The sequence below is a fragment of the Colletotrichum chrysophilum genome (genome assembly GCF_026319265.1).
Source record: "Colletotrichum chrysophilum strain AFK26 chromosome Unknown scaffold_73, whole genome shotgun sequence".
NCBI classification, from domain to species: domain Eukaryota; kingdom Fungi; phylum Ascomycota; class Sordariomycetes; order Glomerellales; family Glomerellaceae; genus Colletotrichum; species Colletotrichum chrysophilum.
In genome coordinates, this window is record NW_026517360.1 from 1 (window position 1) to 22,694 (window position 22,694).

General features: G+C 50.1%; 7 protein-coding genes and 1 non-coding gene across 8 annotated transcripts; 4 read left to right on the forward strand and 4 right to left on the reverse strand.

Moving 5' to 3' along the window:
- Positions 1-742: 742 nt before the first annotated feature.
- COL26b_008359 lies at positions 743-831 on the reverse strand. Its single transcript has one exon. It is a non-coding gene; the product is annotated as a tRNA-Cys (tRNA).
- A 55-nt stretch (positions 832-886) lies between these two features.
- On the reverse strand, positions 887-2,834 carry COL26b_008360 (uncharacterized protein; the record flags this gene model as incomplete). The annotated part of the gene is made up of 8 exons (XM_053181122.1): positions 887-1,268; positions 1,322-1,466; positions 1,527-1,675; positions 1,729-1,804; positions 1,862-2,000; positions 2,199-2,419; positions 2,477-2,653; positions 2,702-2,834. 8 exons carry the CDS (start codon positions 2,832-2,834, stop codon positions 887-889), a joined length of 1,422 nt encoding a protein of 473 aa, XP_053034869.1.
- Positions 2,835-3,997: 1,163 nt separating this feature from the next.
- On the reverse strand, positions 3,998-5,451 carry COL26b_008361 (uncharacterized protein; the record flags this gene model as incomplete). Its single annotated transcript, XM_053181123.1, has 3 exons — positions 3,998-4,585; positions 4,649-5,253; positions 5,316-5,451. 3 exons carry the CDS (start codon positions 5,449-5,451, stop codon positions 3,998-4,000), a joined length of 1,329 nt encoding a protein of 442 aa, XP_053034870.1.
- A 5,554-nt stretch (positions 5,452-11,005) lies between these two features.
- COL26b_008362 (uncharacterized protein) lies at positions 11,006-11,633 on the forward strand (the record flags this gene model as incomplete). Its single annotated transcript, XM_053181124.1, has 3 exons — positions 11,006-11,063; positions 11,133-11,503; positions 11,601-11,633. The coding sequence occupies 3 exons, from the start codon at positions 11,006-11,008 to the stop codon at positions 11,631-11,633; spliced, it is 462 nt and encodes a 153-aa protein (XP_053034871.1).
- A 1,623-nt stretch (positions 11,634-13,256) lies between these two features.
- Positions 13,257-14,401, reverse strand: COL26b_008363 (uncharacterized protein; the record flags this gene model as incomplete). The annotated part of the gene is made up of 3 exons (XM_053181125.1): positions 13,257-13,455; positions 13,511-13,689; positions 13,751-14,401. 3 exons carry the CDS (start codon positions 14,399-14,401, stop codon positions 13,257-13,259), a joined length of 1,029 nt encoding a protein of 342 aa, XP_053034872.1.
- Positions 14,402-14,804: 403 nt separating this feature from the next.
- On the forward strand, positions 14,805-15,763 carry COL26b_008364 (uncharacterized protein; the record flags this gene model as incomplete). The annotated part of the gene is made up of 3 exons (XM_053181126.1): positions 14,805-14,975; positions 15,032-15,109; positions 15,173-15,763. The coding sequence occupies 3 exons, from the start codon at positions 14,805-14,807 to the stop codon at positions 15,761-15,763; spliced, it is 840 nt and encodes a 279-aa protein (XP_053034873.1).
- Positions 15,764-16,428: 665 nt separating this feature from the next.
- COL26b_008365 (uncharacterized protein) lies at positions 16,429-18,164 on the forward strand (the record flags this gene model as incomplete). The annotated part of the gene is made up of 4 exons (XM_053181127.1): positions 16,429-16,723; positions 16,807-16,938; positions 17,011-17,319; positions 17,389-18,164. 4 exons carry the CDS (start codon positions 16,429-16,431, stop codon positions 18,162-18,164), a joined length of 1,512 nt encoding a protein of 503 aa, XP_053034874.1.
- Positions 18,165-18,803: 639 nt separating this feature from the next.
- Positions 18,804-20,687, forward strand: COL26b_008366 (uncharacterized protein; the record flags this gene model as incomplete). Its single annotated transcript, XM_053181128.1, has 2 exons — positions 18,804-19,476; positions 19,972-20,687. 2 exons carry the CDS (start codon positions 18,804-18,806, stop codon positions 20,685-20,687), a joined length of 1,389 nt encoding a protein of 462 aa, XP_053034875.1.
- Between the last annotated feature and the right edge of the window lie 2,007 nt (positions 20,688-22,694).

Below are 22,694 nucleotides of genomic sequence, written 5' to 3' on the forward strand. Positions count from 1 at the left end.
GAGGACGTTAGGAAGCGGCGTGTACTGCAGAGTATGTAGCTAGAGCCTGCGGCCCTCCACGCCACATACCCTTCGGGAGGTCTGCCGCAAGGGCGGCTGCGCCCTTGCCGCTAAGGCGTTAAATACAAAACAAACAAACAAGCAAGATGAGTTTGAGACGGCTGGTCAAGGGGCTGGCGCTAGCTTGGGGTTTGGTAGCCGTAATTGAAACTGTGGCTGAAAGCCTTTCTTGAGGTTTTCAAAAGGCACCAAACATACCCTAGACACAAGGAATATTGATGAATTCTGCTAGCCGGGCAGTGTTAGCTGGCTATCCGGACAGTGTCCACTACATAAGCAGTATATAACCCATATATCCTATATCTATGCTAAAACGACTATCCCCGCTGTTATTATCACTTTCGTTATTACTGTCGTCGTCTATCGTTATTCCTATCTACCTCTACTATAGTCCTTATTAGAATATAGGTATACTACGATATATTTATAGGGGAGGGACACTGCCCGGATAGCCAACTGACACTGCCCGGCTAGCAAAACTCATATTGATAACCAGGGCGATCCAGCATACCCATTGCTCAATTTTTTTCCAATTATCAAGGCAATATACATTGGTGGCCAAGTGGGTGTCTGAAAGCGAGGTGGCTCGGGACAAGGATGGGGCCAACCAGTTCCGCCAGGGAAAGCCCTCATTTGCGGAGACACAAAAAAGGAGCAAAGTACAACGTAACTATTCATTCGTAGGACCGACCGCGGTTCGAACGCGGGGCCTAGAGATATCTGCAAATAGAAGGACTGCAATCTCTCGCTCTACCACTGAGCTATGGATCCAAACAGAAACCAGATGTCTTTACCATACCAAAATAATCCCTTGAATACCGCTACTTCAGTTCGCAGAGTCAACTTTTCGAAGCTTGCGCTTTGTTAGACTCTTGTTGTCTTCTCCATCTTGCTCCAGGGTGCCTTTCGAGCCTTGAGCATCGATGATAACATCGTTGGAATATACCACGCCATCAAAGACCTCGTCAATTTCCTCCAAAGTTCTGCCCTTAGTCTCAACGAACAGACAGTAGACCACAGCCAGAATTCCCAGATTCCAACCACCATTGATCGCGTAGTACCGCCAGGAGATCCGTTCGATCGCCAAAGGAGCGGTGTAGAGATTAAGGAAGCTGAATGCGTAACCGATGGCTTGGGCGACCACCACACCCTTGGCTCGCTGTGAGTATCGGAGTATTTCGGGTGGGTAAGTGTATGCCAAGATCATCCTGCATCAAAATCAGTCACGAATAGAAACATGAACGCCGGAACACCATCTTACCAACTGGTAGAGACTGCAAGCAAGAAAAGTGCAACAACGACAATTGAGCCAATAGCGTATGAGTTGGTGTCAGGATGAACTTCCGTGAGGTGGGATAAGCCAGACAGAAGACCAAACAGAATCACAGTTGCTGATGTTCCGGCAACTGAAATCGCATGTTAGCTTCGGGAAACAACAGTGGACTTTGAGTATTCTGAATACGTACGTAATGGCTTCCGAGCGCCGACCCGATCGATAAGGAACACGCCAAGAATACTGCAAAAGGCCTTCCATAGCAAGAGAGCGATGTTGATAGTGATGATGGATCTCCTGCTGGAAACACCTAAGCTCGAAATGATGTATGACGAGAAGTACCTGAGCAGAAGGTTAGCCTTTTGTTTGTATTGCAAAGACACCAAGGAGCCTACAGAATCATGTTTCCTCCAAGAATTTGATAGAATATGTTGGTCAAAACAGCAATGGTAAATCTCTTCATGTTAGAGGCTACGGAAAACATCAGGTTAGCCAAGACCTAGTGAATGGTACTTGCAATCGGCTCACCAGGTGTAATGAGTTCGCGCCATGCCCCTTGACCGTCCTTCTCCTGATTGAGAGAAGCAACAATCTCCTGCGCTTCGGTAAGTACCTCAACGTTATGTACGTCGCCGTCAGCATGCAGACGGGCAAGGATCTCGGTTGCCTATGACTGGTCAGCAGTTGGTATGGTTATGCACTCGTTGTACCTTACCTCTTCAGCACGTCCTTTGGAAAACAGCCATCGAGGACTCTCATCAACGAATGGCAAGAGACAGAGGGAAATGATGGAAGGTACTGCTTCGCCCTTGACATGACAGGTTAGACAAGTCGACGTAGTTGAGTAACTTTCGAGGACACTCACTAGCATGATGCCTCTCCATACCCAGTTGGAATCCTTGTCGAAGATTCCAAGTACGATGCAGGCAACCAAGAAGGATGTGAATGGAACAGAAACGAGTACTGTGCTAGAGCAGATGGTTCTATGCTTTGGCGAAGCCAGCTCCATCACCCACATAGGGGCAATGGAGCCATTGACTAGAGAAGCGAATCCGATAATGAACCGACCGACAATGAGTTGCGGCACTGTTGGACGCTGTTGTCAGTTTTTGATTTGAAAGCTTTTTGGCCAACGCCACGTACCAGCTGATGCGGAAGCTTGTAGGATAACTCCAACAATGATGCAGATGGAGCCAGCGGCAAGGCCCATCTTCCGTCCCCAACGATCAACCGCCGGCCCCACCACCGGGGCTCCCAAGACCGAACCGGCGCTGATAATCGCCACGTTCAGACCGATCAGATCGCTATTGAGGTTGAAATCTGTATCGAAGCATTAGAAAAGCAACTCAGTTCAAGAAGGAGACAAACAATCGTTGTACGGCTTGACCGCGTTCAAGTTGTTGATCATGCCGGCATCGTAAGAAAGAATACAAATATTCAGCATAGCAACTAAGACAATAAGAATGTGTGAAAAGACGGGCCCAAGACTAAGCACCGCCATGGTGAAATCGGGTTCAAACTTCAAGGTGGATAAGGTATTGGCTCTGTGTTGAGGATGCAAAGAATGATGGAGTGGAGGCGCTGTGTATGTCGCTGCCTCACCGAAACTGATAGCAATTCGGTTGAAGACTGACGACTTCTTGGACACGCATGCGTTCAATTATATCTCGGTGAACTGTGCATTGAACAGATGCTTGCCTCACCCTCCATGCGATAACACTCCAACTATCTCGAAGCACTACTGGGGTGAGATAAGACGCGTTGGGTTAGATCGCTGAATCTTGGCCACTTGCTATCGCACATTTTCTCCGGGCCATTCCATCCCGACCAGAGTTGATTCAGGCAATGTCACAGTGCCAGCACAGAATTGCATGGCAAGTCCAAATCGACGCGCGTATTTCCCGAGCATGCCGAGCCCCACGGAAAACTTCGGCCGGGCATTTTGGTGGGTGTCCGATCTGTTATCATTGAAGTTTCATCTTGCCGCCATGTCAATCTGAGAAGTTAACGACATTTTCGGGCTATACTATTCATTAGCCGGGAAATGCTGAGTGCTGTTGAGGAGAGCGTTATGGTATTCGCCACCAGTGCCCGTAGTAATACATGTACGCAGAGGCTGCGCCCTCTCACTCCGGACGCACAAGGATAACAACGGGAAGCGGTAAAAGGTGAAACTAATAGAAAATGCAAACAAATTGGAAATCGACTATCCCGAAGAAAGGCATAAGTGTGAGATGATTGTGGGCGATGCTCACTTTTCGGTGTAATGTGGAGGGCGAAATCTTGTGAAAAGACTATTTGCACGTATCGTTGTAAGGTGGACTAAAACATAAGGTACGAAATTGAATTTTGAACTTTACACATCTGCAACGGAAGGCAGAATGTGCTGAACTGCAGCTGCACCGCGTGAACATGTTCCACTGCGTCGTCAGTATCCATAGCATACTTTTTCTCGACAAGGTTAGGCTGAATCATACAACACTCATAATAATCGAATTCCACTGAGGAAAAGATTTGGAGTGAAGCAGCTGTATCCACCGATGTAAACAGAATCCATAAATACGCGACATGATAAGTCCGAACGTTCTACTCTAATAAGCAATCAAATGAGCTTCTAAACAAAATGAAACATGTGCATCCCCCGGCACACCAAGACGGAATACATCACCAATATCCGCCGGGGGGTGGAGGCACCGCGACATCCTTCAGGTGTCCATTGACTCCGTTCTTGATATCCTTCGCCACCTTGTCAAAGTTGCTCTTAGTGAAATCCAGCGGATCCCATGGCTTCAGTTTCGGGAACCTCCTCTGCGCCCATTCCTCTGGGGCCGCTTCGATGTCGTCCCAGGGAATCTTGTAAAACGCATCCCGATTCTTCTGGCCGCTTTCGTGTACTGCGTTGGAACGATGAAACCGAATCCTCTGGGCAGCTTCCAAGGCCAGCTTGACGTCGCCCTTGGACAACTCAAGACACTCAGCGACTGTCACGGCATCCTCCAGTGCCTGAGATGCTCCTTGACCAGCGGTGGGTAGGTTGGCGTGAGCTGCGTCTCCGATGAGAATGGTCCGGCCACCTTTGCTGACCCAAGTATCTATGGTGGGTCGGTAAACGAGTTTGAAATCGATAGTTTTACCAATTGGGGTCACATCGAGAAGCGCTTGGGCATCCCTTCCAGGAAAGTAGTTCATCCACTTGACTACATGCTCCCTTTCGGCAATGTTCGACCAAGATTCGGAGGATTCTTTATCGTCCTGATATTGTAAGTCACGTCAGCAGTCTAGTCAATGGTGATTGAAGGGGTCGAAACTGCTTACCGGGTGGATCAATACCCAAGCAATATCCTGACCCTTATTCCAGACAAATGCCATGAGGCTCAAGTTGTCATACATCCAGAATCTCACAGTGTCCCTGTCCTCGCGGTAGAGATCCTTCAACCCCGGATGGCTTCTCATGGCCTCGTCGGTTTTGAAGAAGCTTCTGAACACAGCCCATCCACTACTGGTGCCATCTATCTTCTCATCGTCCAGTTGCAAAACCTGTCCACGCGCGATGGACCGAGGGCCGTCGGCTGCTATGACACAATCGGCCCACAATGTCTCTCCCGTGGACAGCCTCACACCAGCACGACGATCTTCCTCCAGGTATTCACTGACAGCGACGCCGATTCTGATGTCCTTGACAAGAGTCTTCGCGTAGGCTAGGAAGATAGAGTGGATCTTGCCACGGTGACCGGCGTATGTAATATTGTGCTCTTTGTCATCTCTTGCCCACGGAACGTTGACAATGAATTTGCCGTCGAATTTGTGGAGCTCCATGGTGCGGATGCGACTGCATCCAGTGTCGTGAATCTGCTGGCCAATCTTGCCATCATCCCATCGATGAATGATTCGCCCGGCATTCGGGAAGAAGTCCAGAATATCTATGTAATGGAAAATTCTTATTATCATCTGAGGATTGGGCGTGATGAAGGAGCCGACTTACCGCCTTGGCTGTTTGAGTCAGGATACTTCTCAATCACGGTAACGTTCATGCCGCGCTGAGCACATTCAATAGCGGCACCAAGCCCGCCAAAGCCGGCGCCAACGATGATCACCTCCAACTTGTTGTTCACTGTCATATTGGTTGTGGATTCTGGGTTTCAGTGTAAAGATGCGGTGAGTGCAATGGTTCCACGTTCGTTGGCGTTGGATCTTGCGCTTGAACTTTCAAGGGATATAAGATATCTTTCATGCCGGCGATGAGGCCATATTCGCCTATCTAGACATGATCCTGCAAACATGCCAAGCCTGGCTGCTTCCGGAAAAAAAGGTCGTGGCCGAGGTCCAATTTGCTCTTCTTTCGGGATCTCCCCCGAAAAGCCGAACATGCAGCACCACGGGAAGCTTGGCGCCACACCTTTTGGGTTTTAATGCCAATTTCCAGAAGTATCAGACGACTGTGATCCACATCCGTCTTTATATGGAATTTAGCTCCAAGGCCTTACTGTTGTGCCATCATCTACTGCCCTCCTTTCGGCGCATCTCTACCGTGCCTCGATTTCGAAGAGGCCTCCGCAAACACAGCCACGTTCCTGCCACCAAATCCAGCGCGACACAGCCAGCGGTGATGTCGAATACCACTCCAAGCCAGGATCCAGAGACTGCTCAGGTCACGAAGCATGTATCACGCTTTGAAACTTTGCAGGTGCACGCGGGTCAAACCCCTGACTCTACGACGTTGGCTCGCGGTGTACCAATATATCAAACCTACGTCTTCAATTTTCGCAGTTCAGCCCATGCTGCGAGGCTATTCAACCTAGAGAAAGAGGGCGAGATTGCCACACGCACTGGCAATCCTACAACAGCCGTTGTTGAGCGCCGGGTGGCGGCGCTTGAGGGCGGCGTTGCGGCTGTAGCAGTGTCATCCGGCCAGTCAGCAGTCTTCATGACTATGGTTGCCTTAGCTGGGCAAGGGGACAATATTGTAGCGACCAAGCATTACTATCATGGTGCTTACAACCAGTTCTCCTTCTTGCTGCCAGAGTTTGGTGTCGAAACCAGAGTGGTGGAGGAAACAGCAGAAGCCTTTCGAGCGGCCATTGATGGGCGCACGAAGGCCGTCTATATCGAAACTGTCGGGCATCCGAACTTCAACGTGCCCGACATCCAAGCCATTGCAAAAGTAGCACACGACAACGGCGTGCCCCTTGTGGTCGAGAACACGGTCGGGTGTGCTTACTTCTGCCAACCCATCCAACACGGGGCCGATATCGTTGTTGCCAGCATGAGCAAATGGATTGGAGGCCACGGCAGCGCCACGGGTGGCATCATTGTTGACTCCGGCAACTTCGACTGGAAAAGCTCTACACGTTTTCCACAGTTCAACAAGCCCTGTCCTGGCTTTCACGGACTGAACTTCTCCGAGAGGTTTGGCAGAGAAGCTTTCGTTATGCGCATCAGAGGCCAGATTCTGCGGGACGTAGGTTCATGCCTCTCTCCATTCAACAGCCAGCAGTTCGTTCTGGGAATTGAGACGCTCAGCCTGCGTTGCGAGAGACACGCACAGAATACCATTGCCCTGGCCAGGTGGCTGGAGAAGCACGACAACGTTCTCTGGGTTTCCTACCCCGGGCTCCCCAGCCATCCGCACTATGAGCTTGCCCAAAAGTATTTGCCCAAAGGGGCGGGCGCCGTGCTCATGTTTGGCGTTAAAGGTGGGGCAGACGCAGGAGAGCAGCTGGTTGACAATTTCAAAATGATCTCGAATAATCCAGGGTAAATACTCCGCATGTTGACTCTCGTACTCCGTTCCCCTGCTAATTTCTCCAGATACGGTGATGCCAAAACTACTGCAATGCACCCATGGTCTACTACACACAAGCCAATGTTACCTCATGAAAAGATTGATCTCGGTGTTGCACCTGAGATGGTCCGAGTCTCGGTGGGAATTGAACACTTGGACGACATCATGTATGACATTGAACAAAGTATGCGGGCTAGTCCTGCCGTGGCAAAGGGCGATAAATGATTGAGAGACAATTAAATGAGATTTAAATCAACTAGTATATCTGTTTGTTCATTGTATAGATTCTTTCCAAACCAAGCGGTAACCTTGCGTGACATGCTATCACGAAATCCATCTCGGTGATACCGCAATGCCTTGATGGCCTCACCCAATCTGAATCAACAGCACATACGACCATACCCACTGGAAAACTCGGGATCCCGTCCGCTCTCCCATAGATAAGCCAGTGAGGGACAGAGTAGTAGTCGGGTCGGTGACGACCGGCGAATGCCTGTTGTTGTATGTTTTGAACTTTTGTAGTTTTGCCCAAGAGGGGCGGGCTATCGCATGGCATCCATCGATCGGTCAAATGGGAAGATCAAACGAGTCGCAGTAGGAGATACAATCTTAAGATTTCTGCCATTTAGATACCACCTCTGTAATATCATCGTCCAGATCATTGTTCCAAATCCAGTTCATTCTACTCTGCAGGTTCTCTTTGATCTTTTCAAGATCATCCCCAGCCGCTTCAAAATGCCATAGATGTCCAGCCTCTCTGCTCGTGGACACTACTCTTTGGGTGCGATCTACTCTCGCAGCACTGAATGCCTCAAAAGCCGCAGGCAAATCGTCGGCTTTCTCAATGTATCGGAGAATCCTTCCCAAGACGTATGCATCCTCTACTGCCATTCCGGCGCCTGCTCCCTGAAAAGGAGTAGATGCATGTGCAGCGTCTCCAAGGAGACACAGTCGGCCTTTGTGATAGGGACTGGTAGGTGGCATGTCGAAAAGAGCCCAGATGTCAGACTGCCCCATTAGCCGGACGATGTTGAGCACGTCCTCGCCCCAGCCATCGAAGCTATCCAACATCTGTGTCTTGGTGGCTGGAATAACCATGGTGTTGTGTTCCCATTCTTTGCATGACTGGAATGCGACAACGTTCATCATCCTGCCTCCTGCCACGGGAAATGTAAGCATGTGGCCGTGGTACCCGAGGTAAGCTTGACAGTTCTTCGCCTTCTCTTCGCCGAGAAGCTGCACTGCCTTATCCATTGGTACCATTCCCCTGTAGCAGTACTTGCCGGTGTAGACTGGTTTGGCGAGGGTGTGGTCCTTATCGAAGATAACGCTTCGGACTCGACTCTTGATACCATCACACCCAATGGCGGCACTGTGGTGGGCTGTCGATCCATCCGCAAATTTGAGAATAACGCCTTCTTTCTCGTTATCCTCAACATCAATGACAGTCTTTCCAAATTTAGCAATTCCTGGAGGCAGAAGCTTTTCCAACTCTTCGACCAGATGAGAGCGATTGACCATCCAGCTGCCGGGGTCGGGATGCTCAACTGAGCAGAGATAAGTCCCGGCAATAACACCACGAGCCGTCGCTGCTGCATCGGGACCGTCCATGCCAACTCGGAAGTCAAACCAAGTGTTTCGTTTCTCTTTTGAAATGTTTTTGTTTGCGCGAGCTTCAACCGCAGAAGCCAACGTCTTTGAAATTTGCCGAAGCGCTCTTACTACATTCGGTCCAAATGCGACACCTGCACCGATTTCGCCGAACTTCGGGGCATTTTCGTATATGGTGACTGGAATGCTTGTTTGGCTGGTAATACAGAGAGCCAAGCATAGACCACCGATACCGCCTCCGACAATTGCCAGATCGAAGTCGCTTGAAGTCATGTCGTCCAAGATGATAGTGGGTTGCTTGGTTGAGGGTTGGGTGTTCAGGGTCCGTAGTTGGCCAGCACGAATAGTCGCCCAATGAATGCTTCTCTAGATAAGCCTCAGTAAGAAGCAGGTTAAGATTAGAGTGCTAGACTACGTTGGTGGATTTCTTGAAGACGTGATAAGGGACGGAAGTTTGACCTCCTGGCTCGGTGAACCCAGGTGTGATTCGGAAAATGATGGAAAGTATACGGTGTCCGCTATCAGTACCTATATCAGATAAGGCACCATATACCACATTATTGTGTCCAATCCAATATTTTGGCATAGCCATTCTGCGAAAGTAGGAAGTCCGATTCGCCCGGGGGCTAGTTTCACTCATCGGCCGAAAGTCCGCTTCTTAACACACACCGGTGTACGCCGACCAGTCACAGCTCTGGGCACGTTTGACTCCCTTCTGGCATCAATGCTACATTCCCTTTCATGGAACTGACGGAAGACTCTGAATCATGTTATTCTGATCTTTTACGAGCATCTGACTCACTCACCTTCCAACTTGAATCTTCGACGCAGGATCAAGACACTGCAGCTTTCGATGGCTTCAATGGCGGTTCCATTTGAGATTTACTACCCTATCGTACGAGCCAAGCTGCAGCAAAATGCCATCGCAGTGGCAAGATGGACTTTGCTTAGCGCCGTGACCTTAGCAGCTTTGCTGATTTGGTCGGTGGCGGTGGGCAACAAGATGCCAAAGCTTCCGATTGCGATGGGCGAAGAATTACCGAATCAACAGGAAAGAATCGACATGTTCATAAAAGACACTCGAAACTTATTGATAAGCAGCTATAACAAGGTGAAGCGAGGTCACATTAGTGTCGACAGCAATCCAAAGCTGACAGTTCAACCACGTTAGTTTCAAAACCAGGTCTTTGGGATAACAACAACAGAAGGCTAGTTCGAGCAATATTGAATACTATGTCTCCTATCTAACTAAGGTTTAGGCACCAACATCATGATCCCCCTCGACCTCCTCCCTGGGCTCGGAACTACAAAGTCATTGAGCTTCGGAGCATTTCTAGAGGAAGAGGTAAGTGATGCGATGATTTTGAAGGTCGCCCAATTCTGAACAGCTGCAGTTCAGCATGAAAAGGTACACCAAAGTCGGGAATCTTGACGACAAACAAATTGCCATCTTAAACAAAAAGCTCAATCCTAGTCTAAGTGAGTTACACCCAATCATCCTGCGGAGGATGATCAAATTGGGACAGCGCTGAATTTTCCCAGACGAATATGTTCCGGTGCTAGTCAAGCTGATTCGACACCACTGGCCTTTGGATGAATATGATGGTGAGTAGATCAAAAGAGTCACCGATATCAGTAGCAATGCAGTCGTTCCAGCTCGATTGACAGCGAAACAATGCTGTGTCCTTTCCTATGACATCGTAGAGCGACCATAACCATGCTAATCATCATTCAAAGCAGGCCCCGTCACTGTCAAGCCCTGGTCGCATCTGATGCGTCAGGTATCACGCGTTTCCGCCCGAATCTTTCACAGTTCTGACGCAGCCGAAGATGACCATTGGTTGGATATTGCCAGTGAACATGTTCACTCCACGGTCGTGTGGACAGAGAACTTGAAAAAGTGGCCCGCGATGCTTCGTCCCTGGGTCTATCGATTTGTTCAGGGTCGAGGAATAATGACACAGCGCTTTGCCGAAGGTGAAGCTGTAGTGGCTGAGACGCTCAGAAAGAGAAAGGCGAGCAAGGGCGGCCATCTAAGCAGTCCCCCATCGCTTTTGGATTACCTTGCCGATGGTGAACTGGGTGGAGACGATGTCGAAGCGCACACTGTCGCGCAGATCAACCTTTGTGTTGCTGCCATCCAGTCCATGGCCTCCACAGTGACTCAGTGTCTCATGGACCTGGCGACGTATCCACACTATCTGCCTGAGCTTCGTGAAGAGATTACTTCAATGCTTGCGAGGAAGAATGGGGTCCTTGACAGACAATCTCTAGCAGATATGATGAAGTTGGACAGCTTCATCAAAGAGACTCAGAGATTGAATCCTCCAGATCTCGGTGAGTGTCAGCCTGCATGATGGAGGCAATCACGAGTTTTGGTTTAATAACATACAATCCTACCCGCAGCAAGCTTCCAGCGTAAGGTTATGTCGGACATCACTTTGTCGAACGGTCTTCGAATCCCAAAAGGCGCGCGCATTGCTCTACCGACCGGGGCAATCAACATGGACAGCCAGTTCTTTGAGGACCCCGAAACCTTTGATGGCTTCCGGTACTACAAGCTTCGGATGGAAAGTGAGGAGGCCCGGAAGAGTAGCCAGATGGTGACAGTGGGAAAGAAAGATTTGACATGGGGCTATGGCAGGCACGCCTGTCCGGGTCGGTATGTTGCTGAAGTTGCAATGAAGCTGCTCATCATTGAGTACATCGTGCGTTATGATATCAGTCTACCTGCTGGTATCAAAGAGCGTCCAAAGAACATCGAATTCGAAGGGCTGGTGAGTATCTCAAATAACCTGGCTAGTGATTGGAGTTGCTAAACCACGGCAGGTCATTCCAGACCCCAATTGGGAGCTGATTTTCCAAAGTCGGTAGATGCACGGGCTGCAGAAGGCGAGGTTCGACTGAAAGATTGTTTATTGAGACGAGGGAACTGTGATCTTACGCAGATGGAAGTGTGTGATGTTTTACACGAGTTAAAAGCTGCATTATCCCAGACAAAGTAGGAACAATAAGACTTCGAAGTTTAATATTGGCCGTAACCGCTTACACCACAAGAGTCTATCACATCTGCAGACGGTAATTATGACATCGAAAGAATGGCGCCGTAGGTATCGAAATTATGGCATCCAATCATCACTTTCACACAGATTTGAATATTACGAATTGGCTGTCCAAATCCAAGTTGTATGAACGTACATCTATCTGAGAGCTTCGCACCAGTCCATGACAATTCATGACGGTCAAGCTCCTTTCTATTTCATGGAAACACCACCATTCACAAACATGTATTCGCCATTTATATACCTGGAGCGTTCTTCAGCCAGAAACGCCACCGCCCATGCTACATCTTCGACAGATGCTGCACCACCCTCAACCGGTGTCTGCCGAATAAGAGCTTCTTTTGTTGTCTCCCATTCGTCAGGAGTGAAATGGTCCAGAAAGCTTTCCGTAAGTACCGGACCTGGCGCCACCATGTTGACTGTACAGCCATACTTGGGCGGCAGCTCCTGCGCCCAAACCCGCAGAATGGCATCGAGAGCACCTTTCGTAGCTGCATAGATACCCTGCGTAGGCTTTGGCACTCGAGATGCGACCGACCCCACCATAATGATCCTAGAGCCACCAATCGTGCCTGACATATTTGGAGGTTCCGAAGGATGATACGGCGTAAGATGTGGCAGAACTGCTTGGACCAGAGCAAAAGCCCCGCGGGCGTTCAGGTTCATTGCTTGATCCCATGCACTCAACTGGGAGTCCCAGAGGTAGGCAATAGGAACCAAGCCGGCGTTGCTGATAAGGATATCGATGTGCCCGAATCTCTCAACAGCTTGGCGGACAATTTCGGCAGGTCCATCGTCCGACGCAATATCCGCGAGAACCGCGATCCATTCGGTGTTGAGTTTCGATCCGACGTTCTCGCATTCTTCTTTCAGCGATGCCGAAGGATAGTTGAGAACGATGTTTGCGCCCCGAGCCGATAGCTCCGTAGCAATACCGGCTCCGATACCTCTCGAAGAACCCGAAATTATTGCTGTTTTACCGTGCATGGTCCCTCGGGGGTGAAATATGTTGACCATTGCCGTCCGAAAAGACCAAAAAGCCGGGTCAGTTCTGATTGAGGTGACGGAGGTGTTGGTGATGATGGCTTTGGGCTGACTAAAGGCACAGCAATAATCAGATTGAGGAGATAAATTACGGAGAAAGGAAAAGTTCGAACTTGGGGCCATACGTTTATCCCATTGCATTGGTACGTGTATGTTCTGATGTATGTTTTGCCATCGCTGGGTTGAATCTTGCGCGGCCCGCAGGATCTCAAGCTCGGCAAATTATCGCCGAAGACCACCGAAACGCAGTACGCAATGAAGCCGCACCCACCTGCACAATCCAAGACTACGTACGATCTTCTTTTGACAGGATGCAAATTCACTATGAAATGGCACAAATTGCTATCGTTTTCTATTCAGCGAGTTTTGCGCTTTCGGCCCTGCGCTATTCCAATCAAACCCGACCCTCCTCGTGGTAAAACGATCATGCCTCAATGGGCATTTCGGGGACGTCCTTCAGACCTGGAAGATCCTCATACTTCTTGGTGAAAAATGCACGCGGAATGTCTGGGCCCCAGCTCGAGACTACTGCCGCAACAGCCGGTTCATTGGCGTGTTTGGAATCCTCATTGACCAGGTCTCCATCAACATAATGCTCAACTACGAACCCAGAGGGATCAAACCTATAGAAGAATTAGAAAGTGGCAGTTCGTTTTGGTAGTCCTTGCGCTCTCTTACCAATAGTCAAAGATCTGACTGCCTAGAACATGTCGTCCGACGCCAAAGACGTTTATATGGCCCTTGCGTATGAGATAGTGATGTCCAACCACTTGACTATCGACATCATCAACTTCGAAGCTGCTGTGGTGCGCTTTGATTCCCTCCGTGACCTCGGGAGATCCTGCGATGAAGATATTCTAGGAAAAAAACCAGATCATTAGCAAACTAAAGCAGCCTTGGGCGGCGGAGGTGACAAACATGATGATCTACAAATTCTTTGCCCTTGTCCAGGTGGATGAAAATCATGATAGTCTTGTTGTTTTGGGGGTGGTACAGGCAATCCGTCTTCTTGAGATTGAAGGTCTTGGCGTACCAGTCGAACACTTCGTGAAGTCTATCGACATTCACTTCGAACCCGTAGTGACCCAGCTTGTGGACCTTCGACGGTTGGTCCCGGTCAGGTCGCTGGAACTCTCCGAGCCGTCGCTTGTCTTCCCAAGTGTTCCACATCACCGGTTTTGGTACCTCCCTTGGCTCTGGGACTCGATCCTGTTGCCCGTAAATGAGAGTGATCTCCTCGCCCACAAGATCCTTCACAATCACCGCCTTCCCCCCACCTGGGGCATCGTAATCAGCTACGGGCGTGGACCCCGGAAGCTTGGCCGCTTTCCCTAGCTCTGCCATAGACTGCACAATCCAGGCCCCTCCCCTGAATTTTCTTTTCCCATCGCTGGTCTTCTCTGCCACGTAACAAAATTGATCAATACCAAAACCCCGGAAGTAAATCTTGGTTTCTGTCTCGCGCACAGGCGTCAGGCCGAAGTCGGTGAAGAACTCCTTAGCCTTCTGCAGATCGGGGTGACCGTAGCGCACATGAGACAATCGATCAAGAAGGATTCTCGGGTCCATTGCAGGTGGTATTACTGGTAAAATGAGGTTGGAGGTTTTGGAGAGCAACTGAAGCACCCAAAGCAATATGCGATTCAGAACGCAGAAACAATTGTAATTTTCCAGATCTAGTCGAGAACTCTTTCCCCGCATATACCATTATAAATGCAACAGCTGAAAGGTTTGGGGTTGTCCGAGATTCATTCGGCATCTTTCGGCGTAGCAAGTTTCATCACGGAACCCTCGGCCGGTGGTCCTATCAGACCTAAACGTCAAGACAGATAGCTTATGTCATGGCCTTTGAGGGCAAATTCATATTTCTATCAAGCCTCATCGAGACTACAATCGAGATCAGAACTACGGACCTAACTCTTTCCTAGATACAGTCAGGACTTCTTCGCAACACAGCTGATATCCACTGACAATGTCGTTTCATCGACTCATTCGATTTCTTGACGAAGATGGGCAGGAGAAGTACGGAGACGTCAAGGACGAGGCGCCAGTAGAAAATTTGGAAGGTAGCATCGTGCCGCTTTTGACTGGTAATCTCAAGTCCGGGTTTCAAAAGTCTGATCAGAAAGCGAAGGTTGCCAAGGTACTCATACGCGATTGATCAATGGCGTTTGGGCTCAGCTAAACATGACCCTCTAGCTACTATCCCCACTGCGGGAAACGCCGATCATAATTTGCGCCGGTGTTAACTACAAGTCTCATGCGAAAGAGACGAAGGTGAGTATTTAACTACAATGAAGGCATAGTTTTCAACAGCTCTCCTACTTACGTGTGCTGTAGTTTCCCCCGCCTAAGAAGCCCGTCATCTTCGCAACCCCTCCTGACCGGCTTGCGGGCCCATTTGATGATATTCACATTCACCCGGATGCACAAGAGCTCCTCGACTACGAAGGAGAACTCAGTGTTGTCATTGGAAAAGACGCATATGACGTAAGCGAAGAAGAAGCCTTAGACTACGTCCTAGGATACACCGTCAGCAACGATGTTTCCGCCCGCAGTCTACACGCTCCCGATGTTTCTGGCTACCAGATGGGCTATGCCAAGTCCTTCGATAAGTTTGGGCCGATGGGACCTTATGTGGTGTCTCCGACTCTCGTATCAGACCCTCAAATTCTGAAGTTGACGACCTATGTGAATGGGGACGTCCGGCAGAGTAGCGACACGTCGCAGATGATATGGTCATGTCGGCAGCTAATCTCTTTTGCTTCCCGTGGACGAACGCTTCGCCATGGCACTATCATCATGACTGGGACACCCGAGGGTGTCGGATGGCACACGAACGGCTGCCTCAAGGATGGGGATGTTGTGAAGGTAGAGATCGGACAGCTTGGTTACATCCAGAACAAAATGGTGTTCCAGAAGAAGGAGTAATTCGTATCTTAGAACGCTTATGTAGCCCACTCATTCTTTGGAGGGACTTGCGAAACTATTTTTATACCGTACGAGTCTCGTCTAAATCTTGATAGACCCTGACGGTCAATATCATAACATGGAGTTTAAGACTGAACAAAAAAGATTGTCTGTAAATGCATACAATTATTGAACTCCACACACTTGTAGAATAGTCTTCTTGTATGCTGCTTCACGACTTGATGCCAGCAGCAGTTAACTTCCGAGATTTGTGATTGACCCAACATTTGTAAGCGACTGCCCTGACGGAGATATTTGTCAAACGTCGCGCCCTTGCCAAACGCTCAGCGTATGTGAGATCGACATCCCCCAGCCAGTATTCCTTTGTGACATCTCAACCACGGGGAGCCACAGGGTCCGAGACAATGGGCAAGGGCCATGAGACCTCCGCGGTCTCTATGCAGAGCTCATCGTGAGTTGCATATACGGGTCAATTGCAATAACAAGGGTTCGGGCCTGTCGGCCGAATTTCCCGACACCATAGAACGACCCCTGTCAGGGGCGGTCCAATTGGGCTAATTCAATTCTATCTCCTCTCATCGCCTTAAAATGGAACCGAGGAAGACTCCCAGGTGCGTGGACTGTATCACTTTCATCACATTGGTCGATCCCTGTGGCGCGAAATCATGTCCCGAGGACTCACAGCCGCCGCTAGTGGTGCCATCCTCCTGAGAGGCGGCACCCTCCTCTATCATGGTGACCAAGACCATGTGGAACCGCTACGGGATACCGATATCCTTGTCAGGAACAACCGGATCGCCAAGATTGGAAAGAGCATTGCTGCCCCAGTTGATGCGGAACTTGTCGACTGCAGAGGCAAGATCATCACCCCCGGATTCGTGGACACGCACCATCATCTTTGGCAAACGCAATTGAAAGGTTGCCATGCAGACCAATCAGTGTTCGATTACATACCGACCGGTACGTGGGTACATCTGTGACTGTGAACATGTCGGTGTCATGAATCAGTTGACTGATGGAGGCGCGTATTTGCTACACCGTAGGCTTCTGGCAAAGCTATGTGTACACTCCCAAGGATATGTTCTGGGGCCAGCTGGGAGGCGCGTTGGAGGCCATCGCCTCAGGCACAACATTTGTCCTAGATCATGCTCACGGGAATCAGTCTAATGATCATGGTAAGCGCTCAACACCATGAGGAGGGGCAGGCTGGAGATCAATTTTCATCGTGTGTCTGATGCATTGAATAGCCCGTCAAGCGTTATCCGCAACCATCGCGTCTGGGATCCGCTCCATATTCGCATACTCCCATGCACCTTACTTCACCAAATGGGACGCAAAGAGCTGTGAGCTCTCTCGAGACATCATGCCGGAGTCCAGCATGGCTCATATCTTTGAGCTTGCCCAGCAGCAGCCGTTTGGCAACGGGAGAGTTCACATTGGATTCGGCTTCGACTACTGGTTCTTGCCCAAGGAAGCTGTCGTCGGCATCTTTTCCCAGCTTCGTGGTGCAGGCATTAAGCATTTCACGTCTCATTACGCCAAAAACCCCACTTTTGGTACATCCAGCCCGTTTCTATTCTTACATGTCTGCTAGGGCGAATGGATGTGAGCTAACCATCTTCTAGGGAACCACCCGCTCATTCACACATTGGCGGCGTATAACCTTATCAAGACACCAAGTGACATCTTATTGTCGCATGCTACAGGCCTCGATGAACATGAGAAGGCCAAGCTAGCAGAGACCCAGGTCCCCGTATCCAGCACGCCCGATACGGAGGCACAGATGGGATTTGGTTGGCCACTGGCTTTCACACCTGGCATCAACTACACACTGGGCGTTGACTGTCACACTAACAATACCTCCTCCATTCTGTCCCTTGCCCGGACTGCGCTGCAGCTCGCACGTCAGAGGAACACCGTGAAGGAGATGAACGGTGGAGAGGGCGCTCCTCAGCGCATAGACCTGCGCCCAACGGGCAGCACTGAAGATGCATTCAATGCAGCTACTATCAGAGGCGCACGCGCAGTCCTTTTGGGGGACGAAATCGGGTCAATTAAGGAGGGCAAACTGGCTGATCTCGTCATCTTCGATGCCTTGGGAAGCGTAGGCATGAGCTGTGTCTCTGAATCAGATCCCCTGACTGCAGTTGTTCGCCACAGCGACAGCCGCGACATTGAGGCCGTCATGATTGACGGAGTCTGGAGAAAGAGGGACGGCAAGTTGTGTCCAGTGACCGTTGAAGAGACAGGGGCTAGCCTGGCATGGCCGGCTATCAGGCAAAATCTACTGACGAGCCAACGCGATATTCAGGAGAGGCAAAAGAATCTGAATGTCGACAAAGCGAAGGAAGCACTTGTTGCTATGTTTCAGATTGATAAGAGCAAGCTTGTGAAATCTTGATTTGGAAGATCTCGACCATAGTCAGCTATCCTTCATGTAATTAGGTAGATCAAGTGACGGCAACTTGAAACCCAGGATGAGTTCACAACTTTGTATCGTCTCATATTTCTCATCCGGGATGCCAGGGCTGAGAGTCAAAAGGCCTACAAATGTGCCTCTCTTTCGGAGAGAGGGGTTCGGCAAGGTCTCCGCGGGTATATAAGACCTGTCCTGCCTAGGTGCCGTAGCTTCTGGTTCAAATTTCTTCATAGACATTTGACATCTCTTTGCGCAATCATTTAGTCCTGCAAATTTCCGCTGAATAATTTTCGACATCCATCAAGTAGCACGAACATGACCAACCCAATTCCAGCACTGATCACACTTGAGGAGCACTTTGTCTCGCAGGATAATTTCAATGCTCTTTCTGGGCTGTACGCCGAACAGCTCAAGCACCTGCCCGAGGTTGCTAATCAACTGTTAGATGTCAGCCGGCTTCGACTGGCCAGTATGGACAAAAATGGCATTTCTTTTCAGGTCATATCGCATGCGCCAGGTCTAGGGCCGAAGCCGGCAAGATACAGCTCCTTGGCCAATGACGAGCTCGCTAGGGCAGTAAAAGCACGTCCGGAACGGTTCGCCGCATTTGCCGTGCTTCCCATGGCGGAGCCCCAGGCGGCCGCTGCAGAGCTTCGGAGATGCGTCGGAATGGGATTCGTTGGCGCTCTTGTGGACGCCCATGTCGACGGCGTTCACTATGATGACAGAAGGTTCTGGCCGGTGTTCGAAGCCGCAGCCGACCTTGATGTGCCGATTTATCTTCATCCGACATATCCAACACCGTTACAGTCGTCTGCTTACGAGGGTCAATACGAGCAAGGTGCGGCGCGAAGCCTTGGCAGCAGTGGCTTCGGCTGGCATCAGGAGACAGGGTTAGCAGTGCTGAAGTTATTTGCTGCCGGACTTTTTGACGAGCTCCCGTCCCTCAAAATCATCATCGGTCATTTCGGAGAGATGCTGCCATTTATGATCGAGCGGATAGCCAAGCTCTCGGTTCGATGGGGGACTCGGCTGCGACCATGGCGACAAGTATGGAGGGAAAACGTGTGGATTACTACTAGCGGAGTGTGGGAGCTAGCACCTATGGCCTGCATCTTCAGAAACACATCCTTGAGTCACATTCTCTATAGCGTTGACTACCCGTTCGAGAAGAATGAGACAGGCTTGGCCTGGATGAGAGAACTCCAGGAAAGTGGGCTAGTTACCCCGGATGAGCTCGAGATGATCGCGCACCGAAATGCCGAGCAGCTCTTAAAGCTGAGTATCCCGACACGTGAAGCTATGGTTTGATGAGGATACCGGGAGCCCCCAGCTAGTTTCAAAGCTTACGCCTTGCCGTAAAAGTCCGCACTAGAATAAAAATCAGATACTCCTTTCTCATTGCCTTTATATATTCCGCTGTGGCTTGTTTCTTTGCTTCCCAGCATTGCTCTCGCTGTTTCTTCATCTTGTTGGCTTTTCTACACGACCCAATCACTCAAAATTGTTCCAGCAGCAATGACAACCACCGAAAAGTCCACTGTGAAGACAGTAGTCTTGGCTGGGGTAATTATGAGCAGCGCTTGATTCATTTCCTATGCCAGACCACGTTGCTGATCAAACATTCGTTCCCAGGCTGGCGGGAAGCTTGGCAGGCGAGTTCTTGACGCTCTCGTAGATGCAGGCTTCGACGTAACGGTGTTGGTACGCCGTCAAAGCATCCCCTCTAGCTACCCACCTGGTGTTCGGGTCCGTGAGATAGACTACGACTCAATTGACTCACTACGAGAGGCCCTTCGCGGCATCGATGCCGTCATCTCCACGGTCGGCAAGCGGAACGGGCTCGAAAGCCAATTTCGTCTCATCGACGCCGCGGTCATGGAGGGAGTTACTCGGTTCATTCCATCTGAGTTCGGCGCCGATCTTCAACACAAAGAGATCCGCACATTTCCGACGTACCAAACCAAAATCGAGGTTGAAGAATATCTCGAGAGGAAGGCCCGGGAGACCAATCTCACGTACACTCTCATATACTGCAGCGCATTATTCGACGAGGGTTTGGATTTGGGTGCATTTGCAGACTTTCAGGCCAGGAAGGTCAACTTTTTCGATGGAGGTGCAACAACATTCAACGCAACGAGAAGCGTTACAGTCGCTGACGCTGTTGTGGCTGTTTTAAACAAGCTCGAGGCCACCAAAAACAAAGCCGTTCGCATTCGAGACGTCTCCATGACGCCTAAGGAACTGCTGAAGGTCATCCAAGGACTCGAAAAAAACGCTGACTGGACTTCTGTCGCTATTGACACTGGGAAGCTCGTCCAAGGAGCAAAAACCGAGCTAGCTTCGGGGAAATTCAGTCCGAAGGCCTTCGCCGGTTTCGCAATGAGAGCCACGTTTGCGCCAGGGTTGGCCGGACTGTACGGCGATGACAACGACCTTCTTGAAATCAAGGACATTGCGAAGGATGACCTCGAAAACGCATTGAAGTCTAGACTCTTAGTTTGAACTTTGTATTGGGATGGCGTCTACAGAAATAGTGTATAGTTTCATTGGTACAACTGTGAATGTGCATCTCTACATCCTCCCTGTTGCTTCCTCTCGGTATGATCATAGGCATGTGCCCGCACGTATGTAGCGTTAGCTCTCAGCAAAATATAATCTGCCGTCTTCGCTAGTGAAGTCGCACATGTCATCGGCTTCTTCCAACTGCCTCATCATCTGGTCCGCCTGAGACATCGCACTCTGGAACTCCTGCAGCTGCGGACCAGCATTGGAGAATGTCTCGAGCGAAGCTTGGTTGCCTTGTGTGTAGATGGAATTTTGCCTTGTCGAGAGACCACCTACCCTTGTCGGCCCTCCAATGGTGGAGTCTCCTCCTCTATATGCAGCAGGGTTAGAATGCTTGGCTGACAGAGATGAGGACTTCCGACGCCTCATTCCGTTCTTTCTTCGTCTCCGAGCTATCTCGATAGTTTTCATGACAGAGCGCCACTGGTGCACTCGGCTATGCTTCGTTGAAGAGTCCCAGCGGAGCACCGCACTCTGTTCTACGACTCTCCAAGCCTTATCGGCGTCCCTACTCAACGGCTGGTTGCAAAGTTCAGACAGTATGATGGCAAACGCATGCCACTCATTGTAGCACTTCGTCAGCCATGACCAATTTGCCAGCAAAGGGTCAGTCCGTAATCTGTACGAATGCATCATGCACTCAATGGCCCCCTGGAAGACTTGGCGCTTTTGTTCGTCGGTCAAAGATACTACAGTCCCTAACGGATTGAGCACCATGATTCGCAGATTGGCAATGATGGTTCCGATAAAGGACATTGTGAGCTGGCCGTATCGTGTAAGTGACCGACTTCGCAAGAATCATGGAGAGTGCGCTTACACAGTAAAGAGGCTCCCGAGATGTTGGGTCTTCAGGAAAACGAGCATATATAATCTTTCGCTGCTTCTCAACCCACGCTTCTTTATCAGTGGTTGTCATTGACGCGAAGCTTAACCCTGTATCCGTGTCGATTTGGCGTGTGTCGATCATGGTCCGCCACAGATTCGACGCCCAGCAGCGAGCAGCGGTGAAAGACATGTCCGTGATGCCATCTTGTTCCCTTGGGTATTCTGTCATGCCGGGGTACAGAGCGGAGTCGTTCACATTCATAGGCCGCCTGGAGTTAAAGCTACTGAGCTCTAAGCTAAAGCATCATTCTGGATCAGTAAGAGTAATTCGATGGGGGGTGAAGATTGACTTACAGTCCAGAGGAGCACGAATAGTCCTCAGATGCTGGAGTGTCTAGAACGCATAGGTTCCACCAAAGGCGACGTCGCATCTCTGCTTCGAACGGCGGTAGATTAAGTGTGCTCCCATCCCGGTGCATGCCGAGCGACTGTGATAAACGGACAGCCAAGCCTGTCATGGTCCAGGAGTACGTGGGGTCGCGGCAACGAAGTAGAATCAGATAGACAACGAATGCTTGCAGGGTGAGCATGTCGTCCGTTTCCATCAATCTGGACCGGGCAAAGGCCGCGTCTGCGTCGCGCCTAAACCTAGCCAGTAACACCGACTGTTCCTCTCCAAACTGAAGTGGGGCGTCATCCTCTGGCAAACTGTTCACGGCGCCAAAGTAAATGACAAACATCAATGCTTCCACGTTGGGAGCTAGGTCCTTCGGGTTTTGTATCGCTCCCAGCACCATCTGTTCGACAGACGGTATGTGTAAAACAGTAGCCACGGGGTGTATATTTGACTTGAAAAGGTGCCAGGCCTTGAGTCTGTGATGTTGTGGAGGGTGTGATGAAGGGCTCTCCGTATCTCGAGTGCTGGTACTGAAGATGAAAGAATACTGTGAGATATTTGGTGCCAAGGCTGCGCCCGTGCCCTCGTAATCCGATTCTTCTTCGCTCATCATGCCGTCACTCATGTCGTCCTGTCATCAAATATGAGCAACCCGCATCATAGGTGCGAAGACATGATAACTTACCTCAGTATGCAAGGCTTCCCAGAAGGTTCCACTCACG